Genomic DNA, 21,675 nt, shown 5'->3' on the forward strand with positions numbered 1-21,675 from the left:
TAAATAAAACAATAGTTGAAATCACGCTGAATAATTTGTTGAGTAAAACACAGAAAATGATTAAATAAAAACAAATATGGGTCATTCCACGCGAAGTGATCAAAAAAAGATGCAAACTTGAAATCGACCTTCACGGATTTGAACAAAATTTGGAGGAATTGTTCATCTAGGGCCAATATATAAAAACCCAAATTTTTGTGTCAATTGAACCACCCCTCGGGTCATGGGAGCACCCCCCGTTTTGGCAAATTGCCAAAACCCTTGATTTTCTTTTGATCATATCTCCGGTTCTATTTAATCTAGAATCAAACCACAAGATGGCTTTTGAAGAAAATTGTTCAAGGAGACTATAAAAAATATTATTTTTTGCCGACAGTGCTGCCAACTATGCAATTTTTTCAGTTAAATATTAAAAGTTAATTTTTCTCAAAATACGTATATTTTAATTTTGAAAATTTTAATGCCATCGCGTTCCTCAGACATTTTTACATAAAAAACACTTATCATCTCAATATAATATGAGCGCATTCTGAGATATACCGTTTTGAAGGGAAAAACTCCGATTTTCTCATATAAAAATCCATTTTATTGGCCAAAATTGAGAAAATCTTCAAACTGTCATAAAAATCGACCCTGATCTGCTAGAAGCAAACCAAATACGTAGTTTTTCATCATTTCTCGTCTACTTCACGAAAAATTATGTTTGAACTCAGAATACTCAAGTTGGTTTTTTAGTGTTGTGCGCTTGCGATTTTATATGGGAAATTGCGGTTTTTTCTCTTCAAAACGGTGTATCTCAGGATGCGCTCATATTATATTGAGATGATAAGTGTTTTTTATGTAAAAATGTCTGAGGAACGCGATGGCATTAAAATTTTCAAAATTAAAATATACGTATTTTGAGAAAAATTAACTTTCAATATTTAACTGATAAAATTGCATACTTGGCAACACTGTCGGCAAAAAATAATATTTTTTATAGACTCCTTGAACAATTTTCTTCAAAAGCCATCCTGTGGTTTGATTCTAGAGTAAATAGAACCGGAGATATGATCAAAAGAAAATCAAGGGTTTTGACAATTTGCCAAAACGGGGGGTGATCCCATGACCCGAGGGGTGGTTCAATTGTCACAAAAATTTGGGTTTTTATATATTGGCCCTAGATGAACAATTCCTCTAAATTTTGTTCAAATCCGTGGAGGTCGATTACACGTGCCTTGATCACTTCGCATGGATTGACCCATATTTAAACGACATTCAATTAGCTAGAGATTACTGGGTAAGGAAAGTTATGAAAATTTAGAGCCATAGTACTCAAGTGAGAGCAAGGATGTGAAGTATACAGATCGGAAAACTAGAAGTGGCAGGGTCATCTGAACAGCCTTAATACCTTACGGGCTTAACTTTTGTCTTTTGCTGATGGGGGTCGAGTTTATAGGCAGCATAACTACGAATCACTCAAGTCCTCAAGTAATTTCTACAACATTAACACACCCTGTTTCCGACTAGTTTTTCCCCACTGTGCATGGTACCGCTGCCAACAAATTTGGGTTCCTCTTTGTTAGCCAGCTCCTGCATCATTCTCGTCGAACTCTGACTGAGTGCATTAATGGCTGCTCATTTAAGTTTGTGTGTCTCTACTGCGAAAAAGTTCCAAATTTCTAGTGGCAAACGAAGTCAAACGTTCGTTAGCAGTGCAGCAATCGAAAGTATCGTTTTGTAAAAAGTAGTATTTAGTATTTGTAAGCTAGGAAATCGTATCGTGTAAGAATAATTCGCGGGGCAAAAATCGCGAAAATTTACTGTGCTACGAAGTATAAATTTGCAGTCTTGCTGAGTGTGCGTGAGTGCGTATATAGCGAAAAGCGAAAAATACAAAAGAGCTCCATTTTCTTCTGCTGTGTTGAGCGCGAGTGTGCATTGTGCACTCTTCATTCACAAGAGGGAAATAGGATAACATCTGTGATATATCAAGTGCGTACGAGTGAGTGAGATAGGTTGAACATTTGATACGCGAGCAAACGAGGAAGAGATTTTGCTTGAACGTTTAGCTTTTTAGGTTGTAAAAGGCGACAGTGTATGCGTAAAGCGTGAACTGTCAAAAAACTATTAGTATTAGTGCAACATCGTTAAAACGAGTGAAAGAGAAACTTTTTTCATCCAGCAAACGAGAAGCAGAAGCAGCAGCAAAAGTGATATCCGTGGGTTGTTTTCCATCTATAAGCTGAGACGGAATTATGTCGGAATCGATATCAATGGACTTGCAATCGTCGATGCTGCTGGAGACATTGCGTCAAACGCCAAGTATACCGGAACACCATCAGAAGGACAGCGGCGGAAGTGGATTAACTGCCGGAGATGAGAAAATTAAAGGCAATCCTAGTTCGTCGCTGTCATCCGCGGACAGTGGTGGTGGTGGTAGCTGTGGGATCACTCCGGACAGTAACAACGAGAAAAGTGCATTTGAAGCAATGGATCCAGCTATATTGTCCGCTACGGCTCCCTCGGAAAGTGAAACATCGTCTGGAGGGGAGGGATGTAGCGAAAAAGTCAATTGGACACGATACTCGGTTAACCAGCTGCTAGCTCTTCGTAATGTGGAACTTTCCAAGAAAAAACCGACCTGTATTGTAGAACCAAAGTCGGAAAAGCATGCTAAAATGTTTTCGTTACTAGTAAAACCGTCGGAAACGGCGAATGAGGAGGAAAATGCTGGAAACGGAACATCTGCAAACTACGGAAGGAATCGCACTGTTTACTCATCCGCTAATGGTGCAGGCACGGGAGGCGGAAATGGACCTAGCTCTGGTGGTAATGGAAGTGGTGGCTCGAGCAGAGCAGAAATGCGTCGGTCTGGCGGCGTGGATTTGCGTGATCCGAAAGAACGATTACGTAAGGAGGATGGTATTGTCCTTTCACCTCAAAGACGATCCTTCAACATGGGCTGTCAGATGCCTGCTGCGCCTGCCACGGGGACCAGTAATCTAACCATTGGGAGCAGTTTACTACGCAACGAGAGAGATATCTTGGGAGGTCGAGAGCGACGAATAGGAAGCGGCCGAATTCTATCGCGAGATGTATCCTGGGACTATCGTCCGGATAAGGATGTGGTTGAAAGCAATGACTATCGAACGTCCAATAATCTTGGATTCCGAGATCGCGAACCCCGCGAACGGACGGAACGTGAAAAAGACTTTCGCAAGGATTTCGATCGCGATCGAGAACGTGAGCGTGAGCGTGAGGAACGCTTCGAGAGGCGATCCATCAATCGAGATTACGACCGGAACGAGAAAGATTCCAGAAGTTCTCGTGTGTCACGATACTCCAACTCGTACGGTTCGAACAATGACTCGCATGGGAACAACAATTATCATTCCAACAGTTATTCGTCGAACAATCATTACCATTCGAATCATCATGACCGTCGACGTCAATATAGTGATAACAGGGATGAAGAACCTGAGTGGTTCAGCGAACCAACATCTCAAACGGACACAATTGAATTGCGTGGTTTTGATGATCCGTTACCGGAGGACGATTCCAAATCGGACAATGACAACAACAGCGACGAGTCCAAGTCTACCCGGCAAGATACGAAACACACCGAGAAGGACACGGAACGAGCTTCACCATCGCTGCAGAATGACAAAAATAACAATCCTAACACAACATCGGATGCGCTGCAATTGGGCAGCACTGACAAACCCGGACAAGGACAAGGCAATTCATCGCTCGCTCCGTCAGCTGATTCGACCCAACAGGACCGCACACCAGGCGACGGGGCTAGTGAAGGTTCAGCCAAAGCTGCGATTGGATCGACCGTCGGTGTGTCGAACGCTCTCGGACAGTCCAACAAGATTGCTGATGACGATTTCAATTTTGAGGACTTTCTCAAACTTGACGCGCTGCCAAGTAGTTTGCTATATGTAAGTATTTTTCTTTGCTCTTGTAAAAGTTACGAATTGTAACTAGTACCGGTGCACTAGAAAAAAAAAACTAATCAAAATGTATCCTATCCTTAGCCTGACATCCCCAGCAAGGAAAGCGGAAGCACCGGTGGCTCTCGGTTTTCGCAATGGTTCCGCCAGGACACATCGCAAATGCCAACAGGACAACAGCAGCAACAACAACAACAGAAACAGCAACAACCACCCTCCCAGTTTGACAGCCGCCGATCGTCGCTTCAGGATGACATTAACAATATGATCAACGATTTCACCTCTGCTGGACTGGACGATCACATTCCTGACACGAATTCGAACAAATATTTCGCTCCTATTTCGCCGGCGGCAAGTACATCATCCAACTCCCTGTTGGAGCTTTTCCAACGCGGCGAAAAGCAGCAACATCAGCGTGACCGGGAGAATCATCAGCAACATCAGCCTACATCACAACACCAGCAGCAGCAGCAGCAACAACAACAACAACATGCTCATTCATTGATGGGTGGTCATAATTCAAATCATCCTGCGATGCAACATACGCAACAACAGCAACCGCAACAGCAACACTCTCAGCAGCAACACCATCAGCAAATGCAGAATCGTAATCTACAGCAAATGCTTGGAGTAACTGGAGGTGGAAACATAGGTGGACATGGCTCACTTGGGCCTGTTCCGGCGGGTCCAAATGTCGGCCAGATTCATAGCGTTGAAGAACTGGAAGCTCGTTTTCGACAGAATGATGTCGATAGCAATGTTCGTTCCAGTGCAAATACTGGGCCCACTATTCCGAGATTAATTACTCCGTCGTCTGGAAATATTGGCGGCGGTTTACCGGCCAATGTTGACCAGCAGCACGAACGTGAGATGAATGCTTTCAAAAAACTTCTGGCTTCTATCACAGACAACCAACACGGACAGCATGCGCATAATGTGCAACCTCCAACGCAACCCCCGTCAACGCATTCGTCACATCATCAATCTCACCCGGTCAATATGCTGCATCACCAGCAACAGCAGAATGATCTACTCCAGAAGATGTTGCATCTGAACCAAATGCATCATCCAGCAAACGAATCCCGTCAACTGGAGATTCTCAAACGACCGGAAGCTCAAGCTCTGCTACACGGTGTTGCTCGCGGCGAAGTATCCCAGCACAATCTTTGGCAACAGTTGGCCAATCCAGCGACTGCCCAACCTCACCGTGAAATCCTTTCTTCAGTCCTGAGTACTTTCAACACTAGCCCACGGGTTGTTTCGCCCAACATTCTGATTCAACCCAGCCCAGGTCCTATACCGATTCTACCGCAAGCTACCGTCCCACCAGTCGCCGCAGCAGCTGCAGCTGCTGCTGCCGCTAGCAGTGCCAACCTACTGTTTCAACATCACTCCAAACAACAGATGCGTCTCTCTCCACTACCCAACGGGATTCCGCAACGAATTCCTTCTCCTCGAGAGTTACAATTCCATACCCAGTCAATTATGCAGAACGCTCTAATACGCAAAAAACTGGAAGAGCAGCGGGAGAACTATCGCAAGCGTCAGGAACAGCAGCAGCAACAACAGCAACAGCAGAATCGGTAGGTCTAAAATAAATTCGTTCTTTAACTTGGTTGATATTTATTCGGAACGATTTTTTCTTTCAGTAATCAACCGGAAGCGAGCTCGGCGGCAGGTCCCACAACATCAGCACCGACAAACGCCGCAATCAGTTCAATGAATGCGTCATCCACTCAGACGGGGATCCATTCGAGCAACAGCTCTACCGCCACGGCTACCGTGGCTGCATCGACTGGAACAATCACTACTCCAGCGATTATCAACGCCATCTCTTCGCCAGCCAAACATAACCAGCAACCGCTGCATTCCCATTCGCAGCATACGTCCTCCCCGACTCCACTGGCATTCACACCGACCTCGGTCTTGCGTAAGATGACGGCCGAAAAAGAAAACGAGCCGCTCTCATCCAACAGCAATGCCGTTAATATCATGAATAACTCCGGCAATGCCCCGACTCAGCTAAATGAACGCCCGTTGATCGGAGCCAATCAGAATCCAAACATCCTTCTCGGTATCGGCAATTCGCTATCCCAACAGCAGCAGCAGCAACAGCAAAGAAATTTGAGCGCTCTTATTGGACAGCCTCCACCACTGCAACCGCCACCATCTCAACCGCAGGGTCCGCCTCCACAATTGCCATCCCTTCACCATCTGGGTGGGGGACATTTGCCGAATCCGATTGCTCCGCAAATGCCACCGCAACAGCAACAGCAGCCGCAACCAAGCCATCAGCAGCAGATGCGCGGTAATCATCCCAACCAGCAACCGGGAATGCCCGGAAACATCCCATGGAATCTCAAGCAACCGCATCCCGGCCAGCAAATGCCCTCGATACCGAAACCCCAGGGAAGACCTATTTTGAAAGGTGAGTTATCGTGATGTTGCTTAATACAACCGTTTTTGTTAAACTTCAATTAAGAAGAAATTTTTGAATCCCGAATCCAGCATGGGCTGCTAAGGGCGTACGCTTACAGGAACCAACACAATATCTTAAAGGGCATGTTTTTCGGAGATTTGTGCCTAAATTTTCAAATCAATCATACTAAATGTGTATTACTTTGGATAAAGAACCTGTCACTCGACGTTTCTCTGCATACATTCCGTTCACAATCTGGCAAAAAATCCTCAAGTACTTGCAATGTCCCCGATAATTTAGAATTGTGGAAGATTTTAGTAAATTTCTGTAAAAATAGATTTAATAATTATCCTACATTTCAACAATATGTAGGCTTACGTTTAGTGATTTGCTACTATTTCTGTTCAGATGAATTTTGTATCTATTGTTGCTTTATCCCGTTGTAACTACATATTTATTAGGTTGCAAAGTTATTTATGTTATCTAATAACTAAAAGGAAGGTTTTTTATGAACGATGAATTTATGCCTTTACATTCATGCCTCTGGACGAATTCATATCTTTTGGATTTGCATCGATTTATCCTAAATATTTGATCCTAACTAGTAAAAACGTTTTGCCTACTCGTATTCTAGCATTCTAAGTGCTTTGCGAAGATCTTCTTGGTAAAACAGAGCTACGATACGACAGACATAAATTCACCAAAAAAGTTTGTCCTAGCCAAACTTTTCGTAAAACAGCAATGGTAAGCAGTTATAGCATGATGTGCCTCCTGTCAAACTCATCCGAAATTAGAGAAGGAGTTTTGATTGATTTCCACTAGAACTCCTGCCCAAACGAAGGAACCGATTTTATTTGAGGCGGTATTATGGAGAAAACTAGACAAGAGTTCCAGCTGATTTGATTGAAATGTTACATGCCATGGTCTGCCGCTCTACGCATAATTGTCCCATTGCGTATAAGGAATCCCATAGCGGTTCTATCACATTCGCCCGAATGACATTCGCCCGAAAGTCATTTACCCGAATGACGTTCGCCCGAAAACCATTTACCAGAATGGACCATTTACCCGAATGTCATTAACCCGAATGGACCACTCGCCCGAATGTCATTAACCCGAATACCACATTCACTCATAAGCATAATATAAAATGGGTCATTGTCTAGTTTACTGACTTTAGTGATAGAAGTCCGACTTTAATGCGGTTTTTTTGCCAAAAGGATGTATTTTAACCTAAATAAACCAAATCCGAGCGGGAAATGTGAAATCTTTAACCAAAGTTTGATAAACTGAACAATAACAGGTGAGCTTATACAGCAGAGCTAGTCTGATGCGGCTTGGCCGCATATCCGAGGCCAAGGAGCCGAAGCGGCGCAAAGCCGCTGAGGTTCCGTTGGACGAGGCGTTGATACACCCGTCGCCGGAGTTATAAGCAAACCTGTGATCCACTTGTTTGCCCGGTTTACTCAAACATAGGGGGGTATAGCTAGTTTAAAGCCGACTGAGCGGCAGCGAAGTCGGACAGTGCCCCAGAAAGCGATGTGGCGTAGCCACATTAGTCAACCGTACACTGACCAATGTGGCTATGCGATATCGCTTTTAGGTGTACTATCCGACGTCACTGAGGTTCTGTTGCCAACGCCACAAATGCTCTTCAGGTGCTGATGCATATAGGACGCAGTTGTCAGCTCGAGCGGTGAAATTTTGTGATAAACCGGACAAAATAATAAGAAATCTTTCGGAAACACCATCGATCGAGGTAAATATATATTTAGATGTTCCGTTAACGAATTGAATCAACTAAATTAGTAATTATATCTTGCATGGTGGAAGTCCATTTGGTACAACACCGTTAGTAAATAGTAGTTCATAAATGTTATGTGGCGAAGCTAGTGTGATGCGGCTTTGCGACAATTACCGAGGTCGAGGAACCGAAGCGGAGGTCCCTACTCGGCAAACCTGTGATCCATTGGTATGCTTGGTTTACTGAAATATAGGGGTTGATTCCTTCTTTAAATATGAGCAGTTCTTTGAGTTTGTATACCAAATAGCCCTCGCAATCAAACCGGTGATCCACTTGTTTGCCCGGTTTACTCACACTTAGGGATTGATTCCTTCTTTTAAACATGAGCAGCTCTTTTCCCACAATTAGGAGTTTATTGCTTCTTTCAAACATGACAAATCCTTGGATCTGCATGCCAAATAAGTTTGCAAAGAAACTGTTGATCCACTCGTCTGCCCGGTATACTCAAACATAAGGGTTGATTCCTTCTTTTAAAACAAGAGCAATTTCTTGAATCTATATACCAAATAGCTCTACGTAATATTGGATTTCGAGACAGGATGATTCTTCCACCTAATTCACGGATGATTCTTCCATCTAAACCAAAGTTTTTTCAGAAAAATAAAACAACTTGGTCTTCAGACAAAATATTCGGAAGATCACAGAATACAACTAATGTACAAACAAGTTGTTGCCTTGGCTTTCTTGCCCCATCAAGGTATTCCAATGGCACTCGAAGAATTGAGGAAAAGTTGCCCAAAGGCTCTCGACGATTTTTTGTATTACATTAGTAAAAATTGTATTTTTGGTAGGAAGGAAACTAATCAAAAAGTTTCGCGATAACCCTTCTTTGCCCCCCGCTTCGTGGTCAGTTTTCGAAAATGTATCGACAAAGATTCCTAGAACCATCAATAATGTAGAAGACTAGCACAAGAAATGAAACGGTTTGTTCAGCCGTGGAAATTCTATGGTGTGTTGAAGCAGCTTGAAGAGAAAAACCCTAGTACGTATGTTTTACGTACACTACAAGCGGTACCAACAGCTAAAAAGTCTAAAAAGAGCTCACGAAAGGATCTAAAACTGGAAACCCTAGTTAAATCATACAAACCAGGTGATTGGATTAACTATTTGACTGGTATAGCTTTAGTGTTAATTTCTTCATAGCATCAAATGTAATAAAATTTGTATTTCATCTTAATAAATTAATTTTTTTCGATTGACATTTTGATGTTTTTCGGGTATATGGAATTCGGGCGAATGGCATTCGGGTTTATGTTGCATTCGGGCGAATGTCTTTCGGGTGTTCGTGGCATTCGGGTGAATGACATTCGGGTTTATGTGACATTCGGGCAAATGTCCTTCGGGTAAATGGCTTTCGGGCGAATGTCATTCGGGCGAACGTGACAGAATCCCCATAGCATATGGGACAGTTATGCGTATAGCGGCAGTGGTGTATACTGCCCGTAATCGCCAATTAGTCCCATGTTCTATGGCATTCCCTATCTACATGGGACTGACTTGGGATTATAGGCAGTATAGTATATAGGCATCCACATATCTCTATAGTACAAGCTGCATCGATATTGAGTTGCTTCAATATTTTAACTTACTGGAAAACAAATCGTGTAATTGGGAGGAAAAAACGTTTCTACGCTTAAGGGGTGGACAGAATAGTGTAAAAAGGCGAACGAAAAGTCAGATATCTCAAGGGGTGCTTTATTTTTGCATCGTTTCAATTGGGAAAATATTCTAGACCCCGAAGACGTCGAAACCGCAGTTTAAAATTTTTTCAACGTTCTGGTGACAGGCACGTTACGAAGAAAGTTCGCCATCGACAAACCGGCCCTCCATGGCTAACGAATACGCAGCGACGGCTCAAGTCCATTAAGAGAGCTGCCCTGTGGAGATTTACCAAGTATCGCACAATACCACTCAGAAACTATTACGTCAGTCTCAACCACGCTTATAAACGTGTCAGTCAACATTCTTTCTTTCGATATCAGATATTCGATATTCAGCGTAATTTTAAATCGCATCCTAAACGTTTCTGGAAATACGTGAACGAGCAGCGCAGTGAATCTGGACTGCCGTCATCTATGACTCTCAATGGGAATACAGCTGCCACATCTCGATACATATGTGCACTTTTTTACGGAAAAATTCGCGAATGTATGCATATATGAGGCTACTAGCAGAGCTCCACTTGTATGCCAATGTTTGGGTGCTATCGATGTCGATGCAACGATGATTACCAGAGCTTAAGCTCTCGGCTTAAGTCATCTTTCAATCCGGGAGCCCTTCGTTATCCTGAAAAGGTATATTGAAGCTTTGATTACTCCATGTCTTCATATCTTTCGAGCATCTATTGCTAGAGGAGTTTCCATCTTCCTGGAAATACGCGAACATGTTCCTAGTCCACAATAAGGGTAATAAGTGATATATCAATATTTACCGTGGAATAACTTCATTAAGAGCTGTTTCGAAGTTATTTGAGCCGGTGATAATGGAACCTCTAGAGGCTCATTATAAGCAGTACCTAAGTGACGATCAACACGGCTTCACGACCGGACGGTTAACAGCGTCTAACCTGCTGTGTTTAACATCCTACATAACAGAGAGTAAGGAACGTCGGCTCAAACCGACGCTGTTTTTACCGACTTATCTGCAGCTTTCGATAAGATAAATCACGATATCGCAATCACAAAAATGGAGATTTGGAATAAACAGTTGTTTCGATCCTAACTCACAGACCGAGAGATAGCGGTTGTCATAGGAAATTGTCGGGCCCCACCTTTATTTCTACGTCAGGAATACATCAAGCAAGCCACTTGGGACCGTTGATATTTCTGCTATACTTCAATGATGTACATCTAATTCAGAAGACTTCACGATTGTCCTTCGCAGATGACCTCAACATATTTCGACTAATTCTTTCAATTGAAGATTGCATATTTCTCTAACAGCAAAACGTCTTCTATGCAGTTGGTAAAGCATCGCGAGAACTGGAATGCATCTTCAGAATAGCCAAAAATTTTACGGATATCTATTGTCTCAAATCGCCCTACTGTACATTATCGCGATCAATCCTAGAATATTGCTCTGAAGTTTGGAGTCCAAGCTTCAATAACGACATTGAGAGAATAGAGTCCATTCAGCGTCGCATTTCACGGCTCGCGCTTCGTAGAACTCCGTGAAGAGATCCTTACCGACTTACCGTTTCGATGAAAACAATCGTCGGTGATGGCTCCGTACAGCCTGGAAAGTGCATGTCAGAAAGACAGTTCAGTACTACATCTCCATCAGACGAGTATTCACGATTAGCAGCTCAGATTGAGCTGACATGAAAGTTTTTCGATTTCATAAGTAACATATTTAACCGTTATGTGTCCGACGCGGTACCCGGGTCCCTTTTCAGGTTTTAATTAATGAAATTCCAATGTTTTATCCATAGCTGGAAATTGAAACTTTGTGACATCTTAGAACTTCACTAAGTCAAGCTTTTAAGTCAATAATATTGTTGATATAGTAAGAGGGGCTCCTGATTTTTTTTACTACGTAACAGGCCGACGTGGGTACCCGCGCACCCATAAAACTGAAATGCTAATAACTAAAGGTAATTTCCAACCGATTTTGATACTTTTGGGTGTTTTGGATTCCGGAACTCATCCACGTTTAGGCTTATTGATAAAAATAAATCGTATCTCGTGGTTTTGGAACCATTTGGTGATTTGACCTCGGAATGGACATTCCGGAGCATGTTCCCGTGGGGCCATTCCATTCCAATTCCGTTTTCCAAATTGCCATAGGGTCCCGTAACAATAAATAATAGACTTTTAAGACAATTTGAAGAGTTTTGATGTCCATAATTGCTAGGACATTATTAAAATTTGCAAATCATACCCTAGTACTGGAACATTACTCCGGAAAATCCGGTTTACCAAGAAGCAGATCCATTCATCCGGTTCATTTTTACAGAATCAAAACTTGGACGAGTTGCTGAATCCAAAACATCTAAAAGTGTCCAAATCGGTTAAAGGAAGCCATAGTTATGAGCATTATGAGCGTTGGCCTGTTGAAGGTGTTTTACCAGGACACATAACGGTTAATCTACTAGTCTAATTTAGAACTGAGACATTTGTGCAGGGGCTTTTTCAGAGACTTTTCAGAGGATCGAAGGGCATTTCTGCTTTGCGAGTCAACCTAAGTGCCTGCGACTCGTCCCTGCGATTCGAAACGCTTCTATATAACTTTTTGAGTCTAGCAAGTGCGGTATTTCACCAAGGTGTTCCTCTAGAAGCACATAACTCGAAGCGGACAAGGCTCTTAGTATGCTGCTCGTGGTTTTATCCACGATCTCGTCCAAGTCATTTGGAGATTCAATCGTCAGAAGATACCCATTAAACCTGGTCGCCAAGCCTCGTAGAGGTCCCAGTTGCTAGATTTGAGACTACTATATGTGACGATATCTAGCGAGACCTTTAAGTGAATTGATCAATTGATTGAACGATGTGCTTATGATCAGATAAGGACGGTTCAAGCTCGTTTAGTACGAGCCAGTTTGCTAATCCATGTCTAATACCGTAAGGGCACAGAGTTACATCTAACACCTTTTCTCTGCCAGCTCGTGAAAATGTTGCACGATTCTCTACATTAAGTATGTGCAGATTTGTACTATCTACGTATTTCATCAATTTCAAAATTGATATCTGAGCTGACCCAAATATGTGGTGGGCATTTACATCACCGCCGATTATGAGGGGAAATTCATTTCTGCCACAGCATGATACAACCCTTTTGAAATTATCAGAAGATGATGGCTCATTATGCGGCAAATATGCCGATCAATAGACATATTTCTTGTTTATGTTATCAACAGTCATGTCGATCGTGACAACACAAATATCGCGAGTTGTGAGGTCGGATATAAGACATGCGTCAATAGCACTAATCGCAAGTATACATGCACGAGGTATTTCACGTGGATTGGTCAAACAATTTTTGTTGAAAGCTACGAAGATGGGGTTAATTAACTTTCCAACAAAGAAGTTTCCTTTACGGAAATACGGTTTTTGAACTAAAGCTGTAGCCTTTCAGACCTCGGGAACGGAGAAACACCTTGACTTGAGGACTCCTGTTTCATGTCCCCTTTTACCCGATGGATCAATTTTTGGTTGAGTAACTTCAGCTCGCTGGATGCTACACGGTCCTTAGTTTGGTTTTGACCGGAGCTTCACACATTGCATATTTTGAAGTGAATAAAAATAATATTCCAAACCGAATTTATGACCTTTTAAATTGGTTACACTTTGAGTGTAATGTGATAATATGTGTAGTAGGACTTACGATTATTATTTGTGTTTGCGTGGTTTTAACCCTTTCGGTGGTGATCAGCTATTTTCGGCCGCGTCCCTCATTACTTATTTTGATAAAGTGATGCATCAGCAGTGCCATCTTTGAAAATGAACCAACTCGGTTATGCAACTATTTTTTCCGATTTTATTTTAATGCAAATAATTAAGCAGTTTTCCTTTCGTAATATTCTAAATTGCACATATTTTGTCGCATGTAATTTTAAATCGAGCGGACATTTCTTTAGACGGAGCAAACTAATTTTATTTGTTTGTTTAGTGTTTATTTGATCAACTAGGAAACTAATCCACTAGGTATTTAAGACGCCTGGGGAATAGGTATGGTCTTGCCTGAGTGTATGATGACTTTTGAATTATGTATGAGGGTTGAGAATTAACAATTCGCAAGAAGTATTGACAACCAGAATCAATCGTCCGAGGAGAACGGAGCCAATACATAATTGGCATTAATAATAATACTAAAATATATGCGTGTATCACGAAACCTTTAATTACATAGGTACACTACCGGTCAAAAGTTTAAGTTCACTCTACAAAATATTTAAAAAACTATGGTTTTCTTCATTTATTGTTATTAATTATTAGTTTATTAATTTTTTTCGGCCTATTTCTCTACGATAGACAGCTTCCCTTTTCAATAACACTAGTTTACAAATTTCAAAAAGTTGTGATATCCTCAACTTTTTTTATCAGTTCCGTAGTAAAATGGCCCGCTGAAAACGAAAATGCGATTGAAAAAATTCTGTATGGAACAGATTTTGAGATATTGCGAAAAAATCCGTTTTTGTATTTTAAAAAATTGGCCCTTCACTTTATCACAAATATCTCCAGTTGTACTCTACCGACTTTAATGATTTTTATATCATTTGATCGACATTTGCAAGGCCTATCAATTATTCCTAGAACATTTTTTGATCATTATTACAATTAGATCTCCATTCAGTAATTAATTAAAAAATAATTGCCATTTCTTGCAAAATTTTGGATTTTTTTTTATTTGACTGTAAATTACTCAAAGAAGAACGATTTGTTAAATATTTTTTATTCGTGGGTATTGAAATATGATCAATTACGAAAATAATGAGCGGTTGTTCATTGGAATCTAAATAAAAATATAAAAGTTATGAGTATTTTTGTAAAACATAGAAAAAGTCAGTTTTTTAGAGTTTTGCGTTTCTCATATAGAAAGGTTATGCAATCGGTCGGAATTTCGACTTTTCAACCGAGGCCCGAAGGGCCGAATATCTTATACCATTCGACTCAGTTCGTCGAGATCGTAAAATGACTGTATGTGTGTGTATGTATGTATGTATGTATATGTGCATGTGTCAAACAATCACACCGATTTTTTTCAGTGATGGTTGGACTGATATGTACAAACTTAGTCTCAAATGAAAGGTACTACCTTTCCATCGGTCGCTATTGATTTTTTATTGATCCGGTTTCCGGTTCCGGAGTTACAGATTGAATTACCTTTCTATATGAGAAACGCAAAACTCTAAAAAACTGACTTTTTCTATGTTTTACAAAAATACTCATAACTTCTATATTTTTTTTAGATTCCAATGAACAACCGCTCATTATTTTCGTAATTGATCATATTTCAATACCCACGAATAAAAAATATTTAATAAATCGTTCTTCTTTGAGTAATTTACCGTCAAATAAAAAAAATCCAAAATTTTGCAGGAAATAGCAATTATTTTTTAATTAATTACTGAATAGAGATATAATTGTAATAGTGATCGAAAAACGTTCTAGGAATAATTGATAGGTCTTGCAATAGTAGATCAAATGGTATTAAAATCATTCAAATCGGTAGAGTACAACTGGAGATATTTGTGATGAAGTGAAGGGCCAATTTTTTAAAATACAAAAGCGGATTTTTTCGCAATATCTCAAAATCTGTTCCATACAGAATTTTTTCAATCGCATTTTCGTTTTCAGCGGTCCATTTTACTACAGAAATGATAAAAATATTGTGAGGATACAAATCACTGTAAACTAGTGTAATGAGATGTTAATCTTCGATTAGGTCAATTCGAATAGATAGTTTTCTACGACAGTTGCGACTTTCAATAAAAAAATATTTCTACTTACCTTTTAATAAAGAAAAATATAAAAAAAATGGAATATAATTTTTGGAGTGAGCTCTCGAAGCACTAAGATGTTACGCGTACTTGACGAATCGAAAGAATGCAACCTGTCATAACAAGCTTGTTTGTGATCTACGCGTCACCCAAAAGTGTCAAACCCCCTCATACACTCTGAACAGTAACGTGCAGCAACATGATATAGTAAAGACGCACGTGCTTCACAAAGTCTACTAGGAAAATCACTCAATTATGTAAAATTAAGAAAAAACAAGTGAACTTAAACTTTTGCCGGTAGTGTATATCGACAAATGTCTCAAGACACAAAATGTAATCGCTTTTCATTATATTGTAATGTCTCGGGAATGCCGTGTTTCGTCGAAATGAAGCAAGGAATAATAAAATTGTTTACCTACCGTTTGATGCAATTAAACATATGCAACACTCCCGACTGTTGGCTGTGTCCGAAGTTGAAGTTGCTTTTTTATAAACCGAATATTTCAAAATTAATTCAATAAACGATCTATCATGAATTTTCGGCAGCCGGCTGCCCAGAGCAATGCACACATGACAACATTACTGAGAGTTGCATAAATCATATAACTCAATAAGGTGAATCTAGATTTGTGTAACTCTGTACCCCATATTACTATCAAATACTTCTTCGTGGAAATGCAAAGGTACACACGGTCTCCAACACAACGTTTGTTACACTAACATTCCTTCCCTTCCCCTATGACTGTAAGGACGTCGCGCCGTTATAGGCATTTCAAAGTATAGAACTCTCAAAACGTGCACATTGAGGATGGACTTTCAGGCTCCATTCGTTGATTCTCTGTATAATTTCCTTTGTTCACGGAGTAGCAACTATGAATTGTACGGTCATCATGCTCATGCTCATGTTTCAAACTGAATGGTTCTTATTCGATCCAGTTCAACTATCGTTTGCTCGACGTTCAAACCACATGCTGCATTGTGAATATGCCATTAAGATAGCTAGGGTTCATCTTTCGGACAGGACAAGGTTAGAATATTGTTCTACTGTTTGGAATCCTACTAGAACGGGGTTGACAGAAGCTGTTCGACACCGGTTCATACGCTTTGTTCTTTGACATCTCCCTTGGAAAAACAGGTTTCAACTGCCGAGCTACGAAAATCATTGCCAGTTCGTACACCTTTATACTCTCAGAATCCGGAGGGACTGCTCCCGAACCCTTTTCTTGTCGGACTACTGTCTGCCATAGTAGTTTGCTCTAAAGTTCTCGTACGCTGTTACTGGACTTCAGCGAGTTTTCAACAGAGTTGCCACCGTATATGACTTGCACTTGACGAGAAATATGATTAAAGCTAAGTTTATGTCTATCCCTTAATGTACCTTGTCTATGTAGCCACCATTACGACTAAGGAGTCTGTTGATGTTGACACAACAATAAACAAATCAATTTGCGTTTCGATTTCATCTCATCAATATTATGGTATTCCGAGATATAACTCATAGAAACAATTAATTAATACAAATTTCTTATTCAGTCATTTACACCATTTCAATTTTTGTTTTTTTTTCCAAAGGAGGAAATGCTCAACCGCAGCCGCCACCACAGCACACATCGCCAATGTCGCAAATGTCCTTCGCTTCGAATTTGGAATTCCAACAGCAAATGCAACAGTTCCAAAGCCGAAGCGGTAATCCGATACTCGGCGCCCACCAGACACCGCAGCAGCAAATGTTACAGCAACAACAGCAGCACGGCCAACACCAGAACCAGATGGCACCCCATCTGCAGCAACTGCTCCAGCAACGCCAACAGCAGCAACAGCGCGCTATCCGCAACCAACACATGCAGCAGGTTCCTCCCTCCTTCCGGATGGGACCCCAGCAGCAGTCACAACCGGGCGGTCCAGGACAGCATCCCCTTCAGGGCCCACAGCAACCCCAGCAGCAACAACCACCACCACCACAACAGGGAGGCTCCGGTATCATCAACTACAACCGTGACGGTGCCCTATCGCCGACCAGCAACCAACTAGCCCGTTGGTTCTCACCAGAACTGCTGGCACAGGCCTCAGCCGGTAAGCTGCCCTCGCTCAATATCGGTCAGGCAATGAGCCTGGAAGAGTTCGAGCGCAACATGCAACATTCCTCGGCCACGGTACATAACTGAACCGCAGCGGCGCGTGCGAGCCGCTCACCGATAAGCGCGCCGCCGCAACACCAACAACAACAACAACCTCCTACGGCACCTTCCTGGATCAGTGGACCAGCCATGCAACGGATGCTGGATCTTCGCCGGGAGAATAGTGCCACCAGCAGTAAATTCATTAGCCGGCGTGAGTAAGTAGTTGTAGCCTGTATTGCCGTTTACTAAAAATGACTAGTATTTGAAGGACGACAAATGCTTCGTCGCGTTCGTGTTTTTGTTTGTTTTATTTTCTTGCATTGTTTCGAAAGATACAAAAATAGTTGGAAAAATTATTGTAGGGAATAAAAGAACATCATGTTAGTAGTAATCACTACACACATTTAACGGTAGAAAAAGAAAACAAAATCTGCTGGTCCTTCTCATCCTTGAAAACAATTTAGATAGATAGATAGAAGTAATCAAATGTTTGGCTAAACGCAGTTGATATCCAGGAATTTTCGAGTGATTGTTACAGAAAAAATGAAGGTCTTTTGAAGTTGTTGAGTGTTTCTGCTTTGGTACATATTTACGTGAAAACAAACAAACAAAACAAAAAATGATCGAAAATCGCGAATCTAGAACGCATTTGACGCTTTTTAGTTAGTCGTCGTCTAAACTTCAAAGTGATCTTCACAAAAACGTTGAGAATTATGCTTAAATCGCGTAAACCATCGAACTAATGTACAGTACTAAAGTCCATTCTTAGACACTTGGTCGTCACTTAGAGATAGATATTTTTATCCTCAGTAGAGATAGAAGGCAAATGACCGAATGCAAGAAGCGGTTAGTAAATATGTATATTCCCAGTCCGTGCGTATGTGTAGGTGAAATGATCCTTTCGGTGTGTAGATCAAACGTCTATTTCTACCTGGGAGCTATTGTTTTCTTTTTTGGTCGACTCAGGCAGAAGAGTACATTAGTATACATTCTTGTGCCGTTGATAATGTGTTTGCTCTGTTGTAGGATAAAAAACGATATAAAAGTATTGCTTACTAGAAAGATGCAGCGCTGGAAATGTTTTCTCTTTCTGTGTAGAATATAAGGAGCTCTCATACAAATAATGTGTATGTATGGTTTAGAGAGAATGTTGAAAGAAGAAAAAAAAAACATATGATAGAACGAATGTAGGTTGCTTATACTAACGAAAAGAAAGTTGACTAAATCAGTATCCTTGCGGATCTAAATATACTGTTAGAATGTTTACCTGGATTGATCGGAGGGAGTTGGTGCTCTCTAGAGAGGGAGAGGTCCGCAACTTGAAACTTTATGGTATAATTTACATCGTACATCGCAAAGGTAGGAGGCAAATTTTACAACTTGTATCCGGTACTAGTGCTAGTGAGAAAGGACGGTGACATTAGCATAGCCGAACATAGTTTTTGCATACCTACTTGCATGAATTACCATTGCTCAATAAAAGCTGTTTCTGAATATATTATCTTATCCAAATTGAAATATATATGCAGCTGGCCAATGTTGATGATAATAATTGTGGTTATGTGTTACCTTCAGTAATATAAACTTGGATCTTTATCTAACAAATCCACGTATTGCTCGAAAACATCCGGAAAAACGTTTATACACATAAGTTTGATTGGTTATCAGCGTCCTTCATTATTTACTATCGAGCCCAATGTCTTGACTAAACACCTCGGTTATGTTATTTTTTGTCGCAAGGCCTCCCTAAGGAATCGTCAGAGTTGGTCGGCTAAAATATGTAAAATGAAATTATTGGGCACGATACGACTGTACAGTTTGTGAAACAGAAGATCAATCGCCTAACGGCAATGTCTTGAATTGTCACGAATCTGCCTGTCACCTATTTTTGTACTAACTTTAGTTATCGTTGCAGTTTCAGGGAAAACTGTTCCAAATGAAGATTTTGTACAAATAAACTAACAGAACCACTGAGCTCTGTCCCGAAATCCACAATGAAGTCATAAATTAAAGTACTAAAGTTTGTTGATAGCTTGAATTTGAATTTGTGTGACCGCGGGAAATTGAAAGCTTTGATTGGTAGGAACAACATAACTTAACGAAAAATAGAGAAACGGCGTTCATTTGGAAATCTCTCCCACTCTTTTTTCTAGTGAATCCTTCGTACTATTCAAAAAGAAAGCGTCAGACCATTGATTCAACTAATTTTCATGAGCACAAAAAAGTGTTGCAAGGGTTGTGCTGCGGCTGTCTCTTTTTGTAGAATGGGCTTCTATCGAGTGGGATCGCCGTAATCAAACGCCAACAGATGGTAAACTACACAAACAAAAACTATTACGAAATTAGAAGAAAACTGTGTCAACGTGGTCATTTCTTTCGGTAGTCTCATAAGAGTTATATTATGTGTAACACGCAGACGAACAATACAAAAAATCACTGAACGAGTAGCATCAGAATATGTCTAGCCGTCAGTTTATTCGTTCCACAGGAAAATATTCGTTTCTGTACAATGTAAAAATGAAAGCCGGTAGCCTATATCACGTTGTTTGTAACTTAGTATTTAAGTTTTGAAACATCCTCTTACGCACCCATCCACCTTTTCCTACCTTTGTTTTGAGATAATCTGCTGTCTCGGATTCCAAGAAATCTTCACCATATTAATCTGTTTTTGATTGTGATCCAACCATACCGTTAAGTTCATGACCGTATTTGAAGCAAAAAGGGATAAATCTTTGACCTTCCTGTCTAAGTTAAGGCAATACTTTTATTCGAAAACTATTAGCCGTTAAGCCTAATAAAAATAGGGAAAAAAACTTAGTATTTAGATGATAAACGAGAATTAACCTACATTTGAACACGATATTAAGATTGCTGTATAATAGAAACGAACAGATAGTAGGAAGACACATGAACCTATAAATGGGAACGCTATTAAAGTACGAGCTGAAACTCTGCTCTGCTTTTGCAAACAGGGCAAAAGCAACAAAGCGATTAAAAACCGGAACAGGAAACCTTAACAAAAACAAAAAACAATTGAAACGCATAAAGTAGCCGGCGTAGATTTTTGAAACCTTCAGCAATGAGTCAATCTCACCGCCCGTTGCAAGACTGCAGGAGAAGGCAACCACAAACACACACACACACTGATAAACTTTCAGAGAGAAATAAAAAATCAACTGAACATGTAAAAAGTACTAAATAATGCAAACTTGTTTGAAGGAATATATGGTAATATGCAACAAAATTTGAAAAATTACACCAAAAAAAGTGAAAATAAATGCTACGCAAGTTAAAAAAACAGAAAAAATGATTAAAATATTATATGTGACATTACAATGAAACTATATCATATGTAATAAAACTTCAATTAAATTGAATTGAAATGCAGATGCTTACTATCCGAAGTTGTCCTTGAACAAAATGTACTTCTTTCGTAAATAGTGACTAGACTCACTTCACTGTTGGTGACAACGGTAATAGGTATAAACAAGTGAAGTGTCATGTAGGTGAAGTGAAAGTCGGAAGCATGTCGTTTGGCATAAGTTCATGTGGCATAATGGTCGCTTGGCATAATTTAAAATATTCATTCTGTTATATAAGGCGATGTAGCTAGCGCGACCCCGATAAGGTAGTCTACCGAAATACCCAAAACACCACGAAAGGCAAGAGTAGAGCAAAAAACGTACTGAATTTATGGCAAACGACTCGGTAACGAATAATGGACAACGATTCGAAACTCGGATCTTGGAATGAAGAACTTTGAATGAACCCGCACGCGCAGGGCTGCTGGCACTTCATTCAGGTACCACATCCACTACAGCGATGGTGAAAGAGCAGAACATGGTGTTGGTTTCATAGTGATCGGGAAGCAGATGAAGCGAGTTATTCGTTGGAAGGTGATAAACGACCGAATCTGTGTGTTTAGAATTAAGGCCGAGTTCTTCAACTACAGCTTG

At 40.6% G+C, this 21,675-nt stretch overlaps 1 protein-coding gene across 1 annotated transcript; it reads left to right on the forward strand.

Moving 5' to 3' along the window:
* The first annotated feature begins 1,597 nt into the window (after positions 1 to 1,597).
* On the forward strand, positions 1,598 to 21,096 carry LOC131681033 (AF4/FMR2 family member lilli). The gene is made up of 4 exons (XM_058961739.1): positions 1,598 to 3,926; positions 4,023 to 5,521; positions 5,588 to 6,366; positions 17,172 to 21,096. Exons 1-4 carry the CDS (start codon positions 2,238 to 2,240, stop codon positions 17,762 to 17,764), a joined length of 4,560 nt encoding a protein of 1,519 aa, XP_058817722.1. The 5' UTR covers positions 1,598 to 2,237; the 3' UTR covers positions 17,765 to 21,096.
* The last annotated feature ends 579 nt before the right edge of the window (positions 21,097 to 21,675 follow it).

The sequence above is a fragment of the Topomyia yanbarensis genome, chromosome 1, assembly GCF_030247195.1.
Source record: "Topomyia yanbarensis strain Yona2022 chromosome 1, ASM3024719v1, whole genome shotgun sequence".
In the NCBI taxonomy this organism is placed as follows: Eukaryota; Metazoa; Arthropoda; class Insecta; order Diptera; family Culicidae; genus Topomyia; species Topomyia yanbarensis.